This window comes from Barbus barbus, assembly GCF_936440315.1.
Source record: "Barbus barbus genome assembly, chromosome: 28".
Lineage (NCBI taxonomy): Eukaryota > Metazoa > Chordata > Actinopteri > Cypriniformes > Cyprinidae > Barbus > Barbus barbus.
The window spans coordinates 7,076,867-7,096,314 of NC_136756.1; the positions used below are offsets into that span (position 1 = coordinate 7,076,867).

Consider the following 19,448-nt stretch of genomic DNA (forward strand, 5'->3'; position numbering starts at 1 on the left):
ATAAAAATGCTTAACAATCTTGTGTAAGAAGTAAAGTAATGAAGCTATTTTTGGTGCTGTCACACTCGCACAAAGGGTGAAAAAGCACCATAAATGTATTTAATATGACTCAAAGACACTTTTGTGCGAACCATTGAAATGCAGCAATGAACTCACTGATTCAAAAGCCATAGAGATCCAGTGCACTCTACCGCCCTGCATGCCCACTGCACCATGGGATAGCTGGCCAGGCAAGAGATTGGGCTCCGGAAGAGAGTGACACTCAGGATGGAGTAACGGCAGGATGGATGTGAGGCTGTTACCTGCAGGAGAGAAAAACATGACGTGACCGAATTTAAGCCAAGTCATATTTATATAACGCTTTATACAATACAGATAATTTCTAAGCAGCTTCACATTAAGAAAACAGTTTTAATGTTAAATCATCAGTTCATCAGTTGTATTCATCACAGGAGTGTTGATGTAAAGTTAGTGTCATTATCCAGCTCAATTCAGTTCAAATTTTCTTCTCAATCAATAATATAGCCTAATAATAGTTGCATTTAAAAGGGTTAAGCAAGCATTTCAGATTATTCCTCCTCACCTGATGGCAAACACTGAGCTCCACCAGGCTTTACCAGATTGGTATTGGCACTGATGGTTTTGCACAGCTTGCACAAGTGCCCGATCTCATTGAAAACATCAAAGTCTGGATCATAGATCACACTACCCTTTGAGGGAGAGGAACGTCAATAATCATTAAATTAATAATTCATAAAACAGCTTCAAAGGAAAACAATCAATATACAGTGTAAAGACTGAGACCACATCAATAGTCATGTGTTTTTTGAAAAAAACTGAAAAGATGGACGTAAAATTATTACCCTTTAAAGTCTGACATATGAAACAATAGTCTGAAAAATCTTTTCTTGAGCAGCACATTTGATTGTATGGCTCGTATAGTAAGATATAAGAGAATATGGAACTCATACTTAGAGGACAAAACACCTCAGATTTATTCAAAGTGTCAAAGTGAGCAAAAATGCAATTTGCTGCAGATGCTGATGTTTACATGGCAAATTAAATTCTGATACCTTGTAATATAAATCAGTGAGATCTTTATAACAGTGCAACAGACTAATTACATAAAATGCATATAAATTTCAGTTGTCACTCTATATCTCGCAATAATATGTGTTAGGAAGTTAATATTTAAGTGCTTAGTTTTATGATTAAAGCTCTGTAGTCCCAAACATGCAATGCAATACAGTGAGGATTGAAAGATTAACAAATAAACGTCCCACAAAAGCCTGATGATCATATTTGACACTCATGATTAACATGATTTAAAAATAAAACATTTACATTTATTTTATTAAACTCAGCAAGGATTTCATGGCAAAAAGACATGTAAACCACAAGCTAAAATGTATTTTACTTGCTAAGACGTGTAAACTATAAATCAAATGATAAAAGGCATGTAGTAGATCGTGTTCAACAGGCTTTTCAGCAAAGTTTTCAGCAAGTTTTCAGCAAAATGTGTGTATAAAATCATGCAGTAGGCTTTATAGGGTTGAGGTTCAAGGTCATGAGTTATAGACATGAGGAAATTAGTTTCTTTCAAAACACAATAAAATTATTCGCAGCAGTTTTATTTTTTTGGGGTGCCTGGCATTTTTTGTTGTTAATACTAGTGGGAGTTGTGGAAAAAGTTTCAAAGCCTGCAGGGCTTCATACTTTGAAAATCCACCAGAGACAGTTAACTATCCAGCTTTGTCTTGCTACTTTTAAAATGACTTGGGACAAATTAATTCTAATCTCTAACTATTTATGAATCACAGTATGCCAAATGGGATTTGATTCTATGATTCTCCCCCTAAAGGCATAATTGAAAAAAAAGAAAAAAAAATTGCTTTTAATTTAAATGCAAGTCAATGTCACTTCGAGAGTCAAAAAAACAACACGAAATTAATACCTGTGGCTCCTGACGATATACTGAGGTCTACATTATTTTCACTCAATATACCATAAGGAGCCACAGGTATTAATTTTGTGTTGCTTTTTTGACTCTCGAAGTGACAATAACAATTGGCTTGTTTTCATTTTGTGAACTGTCCTTTTAAGTTACAAGCCATTGTTGGATGTTGACTATGATTAATCCATTATCATGAAGAGACTTTATATTCATAATTCCCTTCTGCACGCAGTGGAAAGAGTTGTATTTTGTCTTACCAGGTCTCCAATAACATGGTTGTCTGAGTGCTGAGTGCGGTTGACGCCCAGTATGCCGAACACCACGAACACCATGGCTCCAGTGTCCACTAGAGGACGCACTGCTGGTTTCCCACACTGACCTCCACTGCAGGGGTTAAAGCCGGAGGTCCTGGAGATCTTAACTTGGGTAGGAGCTGATCAGATATACAAGATGTAGCTGACACTTACGAAATAATTAAACAATAACTGACAGAAAATTAACCATTTAGTGTTTAAATGAGAACAATTGCACATGGGTATGTTTCAGAAGCAACATGTTGTTGAATCGCTTTCGTTTTGGGATAGCCCAAACTAAATTTTGTGCTTTATATGTTATATGTATGTATATGGGAAAGCCGATTAGTCACCAGAAGAGACGGACGACAGCTCGCGTAAGTGTTTTGAATAACTTGGTCGCAGTTCTATTGTTTAAAATATTTACTTGCTACTAGGAAGGAATAGTTCGTTTCCTACCTATTTCTACTCTGCATTTTCGTTGTTTTTCTGTTTGATTGCACTTACTGGTAATTAGAATAATTTGCGCCTCAGCTGAGAACGAGCCTGTGTGATTGTGCAAAGTGTTAGTTTCGTCTTGAGCTATTAGCAGTCCTACCTTATTGGCTGGGCTGATCAGAAACCGGCAACAGCTGTTTTCACTCTAGTTTCTTAGACTGTATTTATTTGATGTCAGAGCGCTGACGCGGAAGCGTTCAGCCTCCTCGTGTGAAGACCAACGAGTGTAAAGACAGACAACTTACTCCGCGACTTTGACCGAGCAACGACACAGAGCACACACTTAAGTATCGTTTTATCTTCCCTCATGCTTTCCTATCCTCTATCCTCTATCATGTGTTTCCAAACCATTCCGGTTCTCTCTCTACCTCGCTCTAAAAATACACGCAGAAGGTTACGTAACCCTGCTAACCTGCGCAATCTCCACATCTTCCACTGCACCTCTTTCTTTCTTTGTAGGTCTTTGGAATTGCCAGTCAGCTGTCAACAAAGCCGACTTCATTTCTGCATTTTCCTTACATTCCACACTCAGCATCCTGGGCTTGACTGAGACCTGGATTCGTCCAGAAGACACGGCAACCCCAGCTGCTCTCTAACACAATTTATCTTTCTCTCACACCCCTAGGCAAGTTGGCCGGGGTGGGGGCACTGGTTTGCTCATTTCTAACAATTGGAAATACTCTACCCACTCTCCCTTAGGCAATCTCAACTCATTTGAATCGCATGCCGTTACTGTGACAGCTCCTATAAGACTCCAGATTGTGGTAATCTACCGTCCCCCTGGCCAAATACCACCAACCTTCCTAGATGAGCTGGACAGACTGCTGTCCTCTTTCATGGAGGATGGTACTCCACTCTTAGTCTTCTGCGATTTCAACATTCACCTAGACAGGCCTTATGCTACAGACTTCCAGTCACTCCTAGCTTCATTTGATCTCAAACGCCTCACCACTACTAGCACGCCCAAATCAGGCAACCGACTCGACTTAATTTACACACGCAATTGTTCTACAGATAACATTCTGGTACAACCACTACATATCTCTGACCATTTCTTCATTACATTTACTTTACATTTTGCTACCCAGGTGCCACCATCTCCCTTACCGGTTACTTTCAGACGCAACCTACACTCCCTTTCCCCCTCCCTTCTTTCCTCTGTAGTATCCTCCTCTCTTCCCTCGCCTACCCATTTCTCTTCTCTGGATGTAAATGCAGCCACTGACACTTTATGCTCTACCTTAACCTCTTGTCTAGACGACATCTGTCCTCTCTCCTCTAGGCCAGCACAGGCTGCTCCTTCTAACCCCTGGTTATTCGATGTTCTTCGTGAGAATCGGACCAAACTCAGAGTGGCTCAAATGGCGCAAATCAAACGATCCGTCGGACCTGAGTAGGTATCAGTCTTTGCTTTCATCTTTCTCTACTGAAGTCCATACTTCCAAATCCTCACATTTCCACAACAAGATCACCAGCGCTCCAGACATGCGTAATCTCTTCAGAACATTTAATTCTCTCCTCTGTCCCCCTCCTCCACCTCCCACCACTTTGATAACCACTGATGACTTTGCCTCTTTTTTCACAGACAAAACTAGAACAATCAGTAACCAGTTCTCAACTCCACAGGACCTCCAATTAACCACATCCACTGCTCTAACTCCCATCTTCTCCTTCTGTCCCCTCACCAAGGCAGAAGTATCCAAACTTCTCCTCTCCAGCCATCCTACAACATGTCCTCTCGACCCAATCCCCTCACACCTTCTCCAAACAATCTCTCCCACACTCTTACCGGCACTCACACACATTATCAACACATCTCTCCTCACAGGCATCTTCCCCACAGCATTCAAGCAGGCTCAGGTAACCTCACTGATCAAAAAAAACCTACATTAAACGTTTCTCTTTTAGAAAACTACAGACCTTTCTCTCTCCTTCCATTCGTAGGGAAAACACTCGAACGAGTTGTCTTCAACCAGCTCTCACGGTTTCTTTCACAGTACAACAAACTGGATGCTAAACAGTCAGGTTTCAGGAGTGGCCATTCAACAGAGACTGCGCTACTCTCAGTCACTGAAGCCCTGCGAACTGCAAAGGCTGATTCCAAATCGTCAGTCCTCATTCTGCTGGATCTTTCTGCTGCTTTTGACACTGTCAATCATCAGATTCTCCTGTCTACCCTCTCATCACTGGGCATCACTGGGATTCCACTTCGCTGGTTTGAATCCTATCTCACCGGTAGATCCTTCAGGGTGGCCTGGGGAGGGGAGGTATCCAAACCACATCAACTGGTCACTGGAGTTCCTCGGGGATCAGTTCTTGGACCCCTCCTCTTCTCCACATACACTACATCGCTGGGTCCCATCATACATGCACATGGCTTCTCCTATCACTGCTACACTGATGACACACAGTTCTATCTCTCTTTTCAACCAGATGACCCAACGGTAGCTGCACGGATCTCAGGCTGCCTGGCGGACATCTCGGCGTGGATGAAAGAACATCACCTACAGCTCAACCTGGTAAAGACGGAACTTCTTGTCTTCCCTGCCACTCCGACTCTACAGCATGACTTCAAGATTCAGTTAGGCTCATCAATGATTAACCCATCAACTTCGGGCAGAAATCTTGGTGTAATCTTTGATGACCAGCTGACCTTCAAAGAGCACATTGCAAAGACTGCTCGATCCTGCAGGTTTGCACTACACAACATCAGAAAGATCAGGCCCTTTCTGACAGAGCATGCTGCACAACTTCTTGTCCAGGCCCTTGTTGTTTCTAGACTGGACTACTGCAATGCTCTTCTGGCTGGTCTGCCATCAAACACAATCAAACCTCTACAAATGATTCAGAATGCAGCGGCACGACTGATCTTCAACGAACCCAAAAGAGTGCATGTAACATCTCTCTTCATCTCCTTGCACTGGCTACCAGTGGCAGCTCGTATCCAGTTCAAGACACTGATGCTTGCGGACAGAACTACCACAGGCTCAGCACCCTCCTACTTCCACTCACTATTACGAACCTACATCCCCTCCAGAAGTTTGAGATCTGCTAGTGAGCGACGCCTTGTGGTACCATCGCAGAGAGGCTCAAAATCACTCTCCAGAACATTCTCGTTCACCATTCCTGGCTGGTGGAATAATCTTCCCACCCTTATCCGGAATGCCGGATCCCTGGCAATCTTCAAGCAACAACTGAAAACTCATCTCTTTCGGCAGTGCTTGACTTCATGCTAAACTCAAAAAAAAAAAAAAAAAAAAAAAACTTTCCCTCTATCTTTCTCTCCACTTACTAGCTTGTACTTATTTGAACAATGACTGAGACTTGGTGTTATGAGCACTTCCTCTGTCTGATTGCCTCTTCAAGATTAATCGCTTTTGTATTCCCCAATTGTAAGTCGCTTTGGATAAAAGCGTCTGCCAAATGACTAAATGTATATGTTAATAATAGGCATGCTAATAAGCAACTAGTTAATTGGGAAGTCGTGGCCTAATGGTTAGAGAGTCGGACTCGTCATCCGAAGGTTGCGGGTTCGAGTCCCCGGCCGGCAGGGATTGTAGGTGGGGGGAGTGAATGTCCAGCGCTCTCTCCACCCTCAATACCACGACTGAGGTGCCCTTGAGCAAGGCACCGAACCCCCAACTGCTCCCCGGGCGCCGCAGCATGGCTGCCCACTGCTCCGGGTGTGTGTTCACGGTGTGTGTGTGTGTGTGTGCATTTGTTCACTACTCACTGCTGTGTGTGTGCACTTGGATGGGTTAAACGCAGAGCACCAATTTCGAGTATGGGTCACCATACTTGACAATACGTCACGACTTAATATTGAGAATTGGTTCCTATACTAAAGTTTTACAGAGACTTCTTTTAAAAACATTAACAAATCTGACCCCATACTTCTTATTAATGGTAATATAATTTTTAGGAGTAGATTAGCAGGCTTCAAAACTAATAGACTTGGACTAAAGCCACAGAACTCTAATTTTAATTTCATGGGGTCTTTGAAAATTGATTGTTCTCACCACAGGACTGCAAATGAACTGCAAAAAAGTGAAAACCTGAACACCTAGAATCATTATTTCATTCTACATGCATATACAGTTCAGTCTAAAATCTTGATGTTTCTCAGCTAGCCATTGCCCACACTGCATAACCAGATCTCTAAAGAAAAACTCCAGTTGTAGATACGTTTAGGTCACTTAAAAGGTCACTCATGTGTAGACCTGTGTGAAAAATGAGCACACTTTAGCATACTTATTGCAGTATAATGCACTTTAAAAGCATATACTTAAGTGTGAACTGAATGTAATGATTTTAGACACTGTGTGATAGTTAAAATTAATTGAAAATGTATTATAGATAAATGTAATTTCATAATTACTTCTTTTGTCTTTGAAATATGGTTAAAGTGTAACTGCTGAATGTAGTTTGTAGAATGTAGAACAAACTATAATTTCTTTCAGTTTTTAATGTATTTGTAATTACACATATATTAACATTAAATGTAATACTGAATATCACACTACAGTTATAATCAAGTACTTGACATGTGCTTTAGTATGTTAGTCAATGCATCAAAATAAATGCACTTCTTTAAAGCAATACCAAAATTGTATTAAATTTATTAAAGTAAAACTTTTAATTTGACATATACAAAGTGTGCTTTTTAAAAGTGTAATTAAGTGAGTTAAGTAACATAGTCATGAATGTGAACTGTCTTTTAAGGACACAGTAAGTGGTCTATTATTTCATTAATACTACTGTATATTATCTGCAAGTACAGTTTTTAAAAGTATACTTTTGAGGTATGTTTTTTTTTTTTTCTTTTTTTCACAACAGTTCTACCACAAACCTTAAAGGGATAGTTTAGTCACACTTTATTTTAAGGTCCAATTCTTGCTATTAACAAATCATTAACTACAACTTTTGCCTCAGCAAACTCCTAATTTGTTCTTATGTTTAGGTATTGGGTAGGATAAGGGATGTAGAATATGGTCATGCTGAATATGTGCTTTATAAGTGCTAATAAACAGCAAATGGGTTAATAATAGGCATGCTAATAAGAAACTAGTTAATAGTGAGAATTGGTCCCTATACTAAAAATGCTACCAATAATGTTTGTCATCATTTACCCTCAAGTCGTTCCAAATCTGTGTGAGTTTCTTTCTTTCTTTTTTTCATATTTAAAGGTTAATGGCTACCATTGCTGGTTGTTTGGTTACCAACATACTGGATTATTTTCTGTTCTGTTCAAGAAACACATACAGGTTTAGAACAACATGAGGGTGACTTTAGAATTGAAATTTTGGGTGAACTGTCCCTTTAAATTAAATGCGCAGCTTCAAATACATTAAAACCCCGGCCTGTACCTGCAGGTAGAGGTGCATAGAAGCTGCCCTGAGTGGGTCCATCCGGTCCAGAGCTGAACACACACCCTGGTGGGCCCTCACACACACGACTGGGGTACGGGCTGATCCTGTGCTGGGCGAAATACAGCTTCCTGCCCAAAATACAGACCAGATTCCTATCATCCCAGCTCACTTCCAGAAACTTTGATATGCTGAAATGGGGCACTGAGTCACACAAGGTTAAATGTTGCACAATGGAGGAGCAATAAAAAATGATTTCATCACATGTTTTTCACACTCGCCTGCTGTGCTGCTGCTCGACCGACGCCACGTAGAAGTCAAACTCTGATCTCCAGCGCCGGCTGGCGTCACACGAGCGCAGAGTCAGCATCCAGCGCGGCCGCGGGTGATACGCGTGAGACACGCACACACTCATCCGCGTGCTGAAGTTGCTATGGGCACTGCTGTAGGCCTGTTACCGTGACAACACATCCATCAGTGTTTGTCAGCTCAGATGGAAAGGGCTGTAAGGGCAATTGACGCGCACTGAGGTGATACGACATTACGCTGCACAAACTCCTCCGAGGATGATGGAATTCTGAGGGCTCCCTATAGATTGTGTGCATGGAAAGCTTTGTTTTTTCACTCAGGCATTAGCAGACGGGCGGTAATGGCTTTTGTTTGTGTACTGAAGGTATTTAAGCGATGTGAAAAACACATTTGCTAGCCATAATTATGTTTTCAAGAAAATGGCTTATCACAGCTGTCTCTCGACACGAATGTTTGTGCTCGCCATTGTTTCTTTTCTTTGCTTAATGGAGAACATTCAACTGGCAGCCGTGTGTGTGTGTGTGTGTGTGTGTGTGTTTATGTGGTTTATGAGGACACAAATTTGTATAATGACATGGGTATGACAGAGGTATTACAATATGAAGGTGGTTTATGAGGACACAAATTTGTATAATGACATGGGTATGACAGAGGTATTACAATATGAAGGTGGTTTATGAGGACACAAATTTGTATAATGACATGGGTATGACAGAGGTATTACAATATGAAGGTGGTTTATGAGGACACTGCCTATGTCCCCGTAATTCAAAAGGCTTAAAAAACATGCTAAATGGTGTTTTTTTGAAAATCTAAAAATGCACAAAGTCTCCTGTGAGGGCTAAGTTTAGGTGTAGGGTTGGTGTAGGGCAATAGCACACACAGTTTGTTCAGTATAAAAACCATTACGCCTATGGAGAGTCCCCATAAACCACAAAAACCAACATGTGTGTGTTTTTCTGGGTCAGGCAATCTGAATTGAACTGACCATGGCTCACAGGATGTTGAACTGGAATGACAGAAAGAGGAATTGAATTTGAATTTGAATTTAGAGTTGAATTTATTTCAACACTAGACAGAATATGAACACCGTCATTATTAATTTCACCACTTATTTGCCTGTAAAATATATTTGAGTATTGACATATTTCAATCCTGTCAAAATATTTAATAAAGCCATAAAACAGGTTTTGTTTTTGCTGTAGTCCCACAAATGTTCACCACATTTGTTTTCAAATAAAAATGTAAATTTAAATAAATGTTAATGTAAACTTAAATACAAAAATATTAATAATATCAAAATTTGTATCTGTGTAATTATGTAAATTAGAGCATTATAGGAAATTAATTGTGTTTCCTGTGTGGTCAATAAAAATAAAGGTATCATTAAATATGATATAAAATAAATAGGTTAATTTAAACAGGTGGCTAGCTTAAAACATTGGATATTTATAATAAATAAGTTTTAACATTGGTCCTTATGTTGTGTGTATGATACAGTGTTTTTGATAAGTAAAACTAATTGAAATTAATTGAAATAAACCTGACATAAAAATATAAATAATTACAAAAACTAAAAAAATAGAAAATAGAAAATGTTGGCAAATGAGTTGAAGTACTACAATTATTTAAACTAAAACCGAAATAAAATAAATTAAAGCTGAAAGTAAATGTGTAAAAAAAAAAAAAAAAAAAAGGACAAAGGACATAACAAAATTACTAAAACGTAAAAATGAAACTGAAAACATAAAAATAAAAGTGCATTCAAAATATGAATAAATACTTTAATAGTAAAAATAAATAATACTAAAAAAAACAGTTTGATGTTTAAATTTATAGCAAAGACTATAGAACACCCAAGACGTGTCACTCGTATAGTTTTGAATGGGAAAAAATGCAACGCTCAATATGGCTGCTCAATCGCAGGAAGCCCCGCCTTCTGAATGAAAGAGCCAATCGCTAATCGGTAAAGTCAGCGTTCTGAGACGTGTGCCTAGGACTGCGCATGCGCACTGGCTGATCTCGCCTGAGAAATAAGCTTTTTATAACGCTATTTCAGCAAAAGAAACAAAATTTATGATGCAGTTGTTGTCAGATTTCATTGGTGATTTCAAATATGAAACTGAATCGTAAGCTTAGTGAACAGTTTGGGAGAATTTGATGTTTCCCCATACAAAGTGATAGGAGCTGCACTTGCATGCCCGAGAGGCGTTTCAAAGATGTTATGACTTGCCTTAAAGGGACTTTGTTTATAGTGAAAATGAACAATATACTTCAAAGCCATACAGTAATATGAATTTCTTTGAATCTCATTACATTTTAACTTTGCTCCCTTAAATCCAAAATACAATTTCATATTTGCCTCCTTAATTCAAGTTCATCCCATAGCATAACTAGATTTTAAAGGCATTCTCAATTCATGTCAATATATTGCACACAATCTTGGTGTTTATGTGTGTGTTTGTGTGAATGTGTGGCCAAACAGACCTGAAAGAAGGGCACATCCCCATGTGTAGACGATGATGCCTGCCAGGGTGCAGGTACACTGGCACTTAGTGAATAACGATATAGAGGAACAGCAGAGCCCAGCTCCAGTTTAAACACATAGACAGTAAGGAGACCACCTGCAGAAATTCATAGAAACAGTGCTTTACTAGATCAAGGCAGCAGACATCAGATACCATTCAAAAGATTGGGGTCTTTATTATTTATGTATGCATTTATTTATTCATGAATTAAAGAAATGACTACTTTTATTCAGCAAGGGCACATTAATATGATCAAAAGTGACAGTACAGACATTTATAATATTACAAATGATTTCTATTTCAAACAAACTTAGAATACTAATATATATACTGTACATACAGTATATCTACATATATATATAATCATTATTGTAAATTGTAAAACTATTTCACAATATTACTGTATTATCTATTTTTAATAAAATAAAAGCACCCTTGGTGAACATAAGTCTTCTTTCAAAAAAAAAAGGGGGGGAAAAAGTATAAATATAGCAGCAAGCAGTGATTACCAGGGTTCAAGCACTTTAAGGCAAAAAAAAGAATACATGACATATTATTTAGCAAGCCTGTAACCACCTAAAGCAATGATTAAAACAAGCATGTTTGGCAATTCCAGGTAATTTACCATATAAATATTATGTTTTTAAAATTTATAGCTGTTTGCACCTAGTCAGATCTCCATACAATTTGGAATGCTTCTTTGGAATCATATGCTGCATGTGCTCACCTAATTTAGTGAAGTTCTGAGTTTTTGATCAATAATTATATGTTTTTGGGTATATTTGGCCACACCCATTTTCTAAATGACCCTGTTATAGCTAACCAAAGTGAAAAGTTCAATATTTATTTGATAATTATTGACCTAGAGAGGACAGAGAATTGTACTGCAGTGGTTTTCTTGAAATCAAGCAAAAAACCTAGGACTAGTTCACAAAAGTTTTTTTTTTTTTTTTATAATCTTGAATACTTAACAAACGATTTGATTGACAGCAGTGGTTTTTGAGGCAGTTGTTCAGAATGAGGAGATCTATAATATGATATGAATAATGTGAGCATGTATGAAAAGCTGCACAATCGTGTACACATTTGGAAATTGCAATATCACCCCCCAGCAGCTGATTTCTTTCAAATTTCTCACAGTCCTTTATGGCGAAGAGTCAAACAAGCCCACCCAGTTTCGTTCCGATTGGCCTCCATTAATAGGTACTCAAAATTCATTGACCAAAGGCAGCCATGTTTTTCGTGATACACAAATGTGCTCAAAGACTTTGGACGCAGGCAATGCATGTGAATTTTCCAGTCACTCAGACTAACAGATGCGTAGTTATAGCCATTATGTTTTGTCATATTATAGCGCCACACAGTGGCCAGACTCAGATTTTTCTCATGTGATCTCAGACTGAGTTCTTAATATGCGTATCGTGTTTGATGTAAATATCTCATTCCGTTAATAAATTATAGCTGTTTTAGAAAAAGTGTCCATGCCCCTTTCAAAAGTTTTGGCGTCCCTTTGCAACAGTGAATTTTATTTATTTTATTATCTTTTGGTTTGGTTCTGATTGGGCGAAAACCCTAGGACTAGTTTGCAAAACTAGGTTTAAAAAAAATCCAAAATAGCCGAAAATTTTCATCATGTGTTTTGTTCATCTTGACCCAAGGATTCCAGTGATATAAGACACTTGAGTCTGCAATAAACGCTTTAGGTATTATGAGCAATTTCATACTTTTGGTCACTGTAGCGCCCCCGTCAGGCTGATCGGGGCGAGCTTTGGTGACGTTGTAGACAGGATGGGTACTACCATCCCTCAAAGTTTCAGGTTTCTATTCCCTACGATTTGGTCTGCCCGATCACTTTTAGGTCAGAATCTTAACAATTACAATAAAGGGTTTCAGCATACTTGATCCTCTAAATATTACCAACCCTACCCTGTTCAGCTGAGAATTTTTGACTCTTTAATGTCAGGTAATATAAGGTATTAGGATGAACATGAGTCTTCATTATTTTTGAATATATTATGTTTATGCTAAAACATATTTCTCTCAACCCCTAAAAGTGCAATCCATTTATGACCTCACAGCTAATAGACATGAAATAAAAGCAACAGAACATTAATTTGGATTTAAGGGGGGATTTAAAAAACCAAATAACATTGCAAGCATGTCAGTGAATGTATATCAATAATGGGGTGCATTTGTTCACATTTTATTTTGTGATTTCACAGGAGCAGAGTTCAGGAGAGCGGTGTGTGTGAAAGCTGTGTGTGCCACATAAAATAGTGATGATCTACATGAACATGTTGCTCATAAAAGGATCCTATCTCTTTCTCTCTTTTTTTTTTACAGCTGGTAAGGGGTGGATTCAGAGAAAAATATTCTCAGTTAGCTACTGCAGGCAGGAGAGACTGCATAATAGCATAAAAAACGTCAAAAAGCCACTGCAGTTTAGAGAACATCCAAAAGTATGTTTTCACAGCACATTAAGTTTATTAGGTTAATTAACTGTGGGAGTTTAGTCAGAGTTTTATTTAAATGCACTTTGTAATTGTTAAGCAGACAGTTTATAAATACACTGTCAAACTAAAGCCAGATTAAAACTGGATTTTCATGGTGTCTAGTTAGACATTAGCTGTTATACAATTACTGTAGATAAGCTGTAGTATAGTAGCCAAATAATGACACTTTAGTCTTCTGTAGAGCTCCTTTCTGAATCAAATTTGTTTCATAACTGATGAAAACTGATATTGATGATAGTGCTAGGTAGTAAATGATTACATGTGTTCTGGATTACATAATAAATTCCAAAAATTAAGTACTTCTAATTAGATTATATTACATTTTAAAATACTCGTAATCAGATTACAGTTACTTTTTATAGATTACATGATTATATAATATGGCAATAAATGGTTCATAATTAGATTTTTTCTTTAAAAATTATTCTTTCTAAAATTCTACCGCTTTTTTTACATTTAGAAAGTCTTCCTGCTTTTCATCAACTCCAAACCCCATGTAGTTCCAGTTTGCAAAACCCTGGCATAATGTAATGTTTAATACACTGAATGATGTTGATAAAGAATGGTCAAAAGTAATCTAAAAGTAATCAAAAGATAGTGAGAATGCATTACCTAATTTGTGTAATCCAATGGATTACATTACAAACTATGATTTCCATTTGTAATCAGTAACAAACTACAATTTGTAAGTAATCTACCTGGCACTGTATGTAAATACATTAATAATATACATTGCCGGTCAAAAGTTTGGAATAATTAAGATTATTCAGTGTTTTGATATGCTATTATGCTTAATGTATTGCATTTATTTGATCAAAAATACAGTAAAAACATATTATAATAAATAATAAAGCGACTGGGTTGTTTTGACCCAGCGGTTGGGTTACTGCCCAGAAGGTTGGTTTAAACATTTAACCCACCTGTTGGTTGAAAACAATCCAAATCGCTGGGTTTTTCCACATTTTACTCAGCACTGGGTTGTATTTAACCCAGCATTTTTTAGAGTGGACAATATAACATATGTTAAACATGTTTTCTATTTGAATATATATATATATATACATATATATATATATAAAACACAATCTTCAGTGATAAAGGGATAGAAATGAAGAAGAGAACCTGTGTGGTCGACCATCTCAACCAACCTGGTTAGAGCAAGTTAGAGCACCTCAGTTAAGCTGGTTGAGGCCTGGTGAGCTGATTAACCGTGCTCTTAAACCAGTTTAAAAGCCTGAAAACCTTCTGCTGCTATGACCTGTTTTTTTCCAGCAGGGACTGCATCAAAGACTGATTAAGTTTTGATAAAACAGGTGTCAGTGTTTTTCCACCCTTTCCTCCCAGCGGAGCAGAGAAACAAACCTGCGAGCGTCTGTGTGCTGTTGTTGGATGCTGGTTTGGTCTGGTTTGAGGGAATTGTGGGATGATTCCCTGAGGTAGAGCTTGTGAAGTCAGCAGTGCTGTGCAGATTATGAGGTCGCTCCATAAAAACACCTGTGAGACACAAAGAGGTGGGACACATCAGTCTCTAACACTTCAGGCAACACTTTATTTTAAGGTCCAATTCTCACTATTAGCTAGTTGTGTTAACATGAATATTACTAGCATATTGGCTGTTTAGTAGTACTGCATGGCTTATTCTGCATGACCATTAAATTGTATGATCTATTAAATGTAATTTATTCTTGTAATCAAAGCAGAATTTTCAGCATCATTACTCCAGTCTTCAGTAATCTAAAAGTAATCAAACTTTACTTCATGATCCTTTAAGTACAATACGCTCATTTGATACTCAAGAAACATTTCAGATTATTATCAATGAAAGCAGTTATCTTTAATATAATGGTGATACATTATTTTTCAGGATTCTTTGATGAAAAGAGTGTTCAAAAGAAAAACATCTGTCTGAAATATATTTTTGTAAGAGGCTCTTTTTCGGTAATGTTGATCAATTTAATGCATCCTTGTAATCAAAGCATTAATTTCTTTCAAAAACAAATTACTTACCTCAAACTTTTCAATGGTAGTGTACATTCAAATAGGATTGAAAAGTATAGTATGGTATAGTTGATATTTTTGGCCTTTTTGCCATTTTATTTGTGATGTTTATTTGTCAGGATATAAAGAGATATGATAGAAAATTATGAGGGGATCAAGGAATAAGCTTCATTATTTTTCATATTTTGAATACCAGATTTTAAATCTGTTCTCAAACACTTATACAGTATGTATTCATATATTATGATTGAATAAATAACCACTGCTCTGTTAAGCATTATATAACGTTTGTTATGGCACATACTCAGATACTTGATTCCGATTCAATTGTGGCATTTCATGGTTAAATAAAACAATGTAACTGATAATGAATAATGTACCGATGTAGCTGATGAAAAAAATAAAAAGTAAAAATAAATCCCTTCAGGGTGACACTAGACATTATCCCTTATGTAATGGCTTATTGATGAAATTTGCCTGACACCCAAAAATTGGCACTACTCAAAAGCAAATGTTTCGGCTCATTGCCTGCTGCCTTCATCTACTGTATCTTTACCTAAGCAGAAAATCTGTAAGCTAATTAAATAAGGCAGTGCAAATGAGTCAAGCAATTGTTTTCAATGAGCCACTAGAGTATATACTCCAGCAGCGATATTTAGAAGACCTACCCGAGCACATATGGCAGGCGATGCCCTGGGCGCTGAGGTTGCTGCGCAGGTCCAGCAGTCTCTGCAGGTTGGTGTCTCTGTGGAAGAGCACAGGCGCGTGACTGGCCGGCCGCAGGAGACAACAGCACCACACCGAGCCCAGCAGAACCAGAACATACACACCTGCAACACCAGACAGGATGGATGTGAGAGGGTTGTAGTATGGAACAAGTGGACGGGGGAAAGATGTTTATCACAAAAAGCTAATGCTGGGATTTAACACTCATGTTGTGTTCTGGTCATTTTGATCCAAAATGCTAATATTAATGGACCGGACTAAATCTAAGACTTTGCTAAAACAGGATATTACAAATACTTTTGTCCATATAGTGTAAGCTCAGATCAATAAGGCCTACCATCGATCACCTCCAAAACGTAATACAAAACCCTTGCTGTTTGAAAGAAAACAAGTTCAGAAAAGGCTGAATCCGGTATTTGGTGATGACATAGCATATTGTGAGATTTACAAGCAATTTCCAAAAGACCAGTCATTTTTGCACAGCATAAGGGTTAAATGCATCCTGCTACATTATGCACGACTGTTTTGTTACTGTTTCTAAGTCTATAATTATAGCACCGTTGTATCAACACTGCTCAGGCTGCTCACCTAATAAGAGGAAAGAGCAGTGGTGGCCTGGGAGAAACCTGGCTCGAATTTAACGTATTGACATGCATTCAGCTGCATAAATATGCATTTACACAATAGCTGTTTGTGGAAAATTCTTGCTACGCTCCAACATGCTAATACAAGTTTAATTGCATTGTTGCAGACACATAAGGGATGCGGCTCATAGCTCCTTTGTTTGAACTGTGAATAGACTGACCTTGAGACTAAGAACAAAATACAGAGAGTCTGAAACAAAACAGCCAGGAAATTTTCATCTTACTTAAATTGTGTGTACATTTGCAGAAAAATCTGAATCTGACTTGCATGAGTTCACTATTGTACTCATTTTCAGATAATCATTTTTCAGACCTTTATACTTTTGTAAGCATTCTTTTATCAACCATTCTTTAGATCTTATGAAGGTATAAAGGTATATTTTTTTAAATGAATTTCAGTGCAATTATTAAGACACAATCCTGATTAAGCTACTATTATTTATAGCATTTATGAATTTTATAAATAATAATGCATCAGATTTGATTAGATTTTATTTTTATATTTTCATTGATTTTGTCATTTTATATTATTATTATTATTATTACTATTACAGTTAGTTACCTAGGTAACATTTCTATGTTTCAGATATTCATTTAAATAGTAAGCAACTCAGTATAGGCAATATTCTATATAAACATGCCAAATATCACACAACATTGTTGACATGCTACCTCATCGCATTGCAGTTTTAATTCAGTGAGTGCTGTCCAGATATTTTGCACTAATTTTGTGTAAAAATTTTACCACACTTGGCAGTCTTATCAAATACTGAGTGAAGAAAGAGATTGTGGCTGATATTACTGGTTCATCAATCACGCTGGAAATGGAAGGCCATGTCAAGAGCATTAGATTGTGGGATACACTATCTCATGCAGTAGATCTATTGTGCACTGCACACTTTGGCAAGTATAGTATATCCAGTCATTCAATGCATACAGAAAATTTGTATAATACTATACTTGTCACGAATCCTGGCCATGCTCTTCCGCTAACTCGCCACCAGATGTCACTCACTCACCACATGGACTCTTACACCACACAGCACACTGGACTGCACTTCCCACAACCCATTGCACTGACACACAGCTGATTACACGGATCACACAGCTGATTTCACTGATCACCCTATCACACACACTATTTAAGCCATGGACTTCCTCAGCATCAGGGCCGAGTATTGTATAACACTTATCACTCTCCCAGGGATAGCTACTTTATTGAGCCTTAGTCATAGTCTTAGTCTTGCCTTGTTTTTCTTGCCGTGTCTGACCCTGCCCGTGTTTCCTGGATTTACCCTTCGCCTCTGCCGTTTGGACTCTGTTCGACCCCCCTTTGGATACTGTTCGCCGATCGTCGACCCACGCTTGCTCCACGGACTGCTGCGTCTTGCCCTTGCCACACCTGTTTGCCACTGTCTGACCCTGCCTGTTTTCTGACCATGTTTTATAATAAAGCTTTGCATATGGATCCGCACGTCTCACGTCTCGTCAGCCCCGTAACAGAATACTCGGCCTCACAAGGATCCAGCGGCTTTTCAAGTGGACATTGGCCAGGTATGGAGTCTGCACGACTGTTATTAACCCTCGAGCAGGGCTCGCGACCGCTCGAGGATTATATTCAGGAGTACTTAGACCTCGCCTATTTTTCTGATCTGCCGGACTTTGCACTCATATATTTTTTTTGTGAGGGCATTAATCAGCCGCTCCGGTCACAGTTAATCCACGAGGGTCCCCGTTCATCTCTCAGTCAATTCATGGACTATGCTTTGCTGTGTGTGGGCTCTTCTTTTACTGTGGGTGTCGCGGAGGAACACGACACCGCATTCACTCGGAAAATGGCGGACACAACAGCATCCCGTTCTGTCACAGCTGCCAACCAAGAGTCTCTTCACGCCTCAGCTCCTCAGTCAGAGTCTCTTCACGCCTCAGCTACTCAGCCAGAGTCTCTTCACGCCTCAGCTACTCAGCCAGAGTCTCTTCACGCCTCAGCTACTCAGCCAGAGTCTCTTCACGCCTCAGCTCCTCAGCCAGAGTCTCTTCACGCCTCCGCCGAGCTACCAGAGGCTGTCACCAGAGATTTAAGGTTAGTCCTTCGAGTTCCCTGTCTGATATCCAGTGTGATGGACCCACCACTGATGTCGGTGCGAGAAGCTGGCATTCCCAGGGCCTCAACCCTGGCTGTTACAGAGACTGTTCCCTTGACCTCAGTGCTTCCCGTTATGGCGGTTGCCATTTTGAGTGTGTGGGCTGCACGCTGTGCTGCTGAGGCCTCTCCTGTTCACGAGTCTGCTCCTGAGGCCTCTTCTGTTCACGAGTTTGCTCCAGTGCCTCCAGAGGTGGCGGCTTCCGCTGCAGAACCTCCCGAAGTGGTGGCGCCCACTCTTGAACTCCCTGTCTACCCTGTCATGGCCATGGAGGCCGTTCCTGAACTCACTGTCTGTCCTGTCACGGCCACGGAGGCCATCCCTGTACTCACTGTCTGCCCTGTCATGGCCACAGAGGCCACTCCAGAACTTCCTGTAGCTCAAGTCACGGCTAAAGAGGCCATCAGTGAATCCACGTCCTGCCCTGTCACGGCTATGGAGGCTGTCTGAATCCACGTCCTGCCTTGTTACGGCT

At 39.0% G+C, this 19,448-nt stretch overlaps 1 protein-coding gene across 1 annotated transcript in view; it reads right to left on the reverse strand.

Moving 5' to 3' along the window:
* disp3 (dispatched RND transporter family member 3) overlaps positions 1-19,448 on the reverse strand; it is a gene marked incomplete at both ends in the record, with an annotated part of 56,355 nt that overhangs the window by 12,714 nt on the left and 24,193 nt on the right. Inside the window, 8 exons of the mRNA XM_079383490.1 lie at positions 157-302; positions 584-710; positions 2,212-2,387; positions 8,112-8,238; positions 8,389-8,562; positions 10,908-11,044; positions 14,824-14,955; positions 16,128-16,289. Of these exons, the coding sequence (XP_079239616.1) occupies positions 157-302; positions 584-710; positions 2,212-2,387; positions 8,112-8,238; positions 8,389-8,562; positions 10,908-11,044; positions 14,824-14,955; positions 16,128-16,289 (1,181 nt within the window). The remainder of the gene's footprint in view (positions 1-156; positions 303-583; positions 711-2,211; positions 2,388-8,111; positions 8,239-8,388; positions 8,563-10,907; positions 11,045-14,823; positions 14,956-16,127; positions 16,290-19,448) is intronic.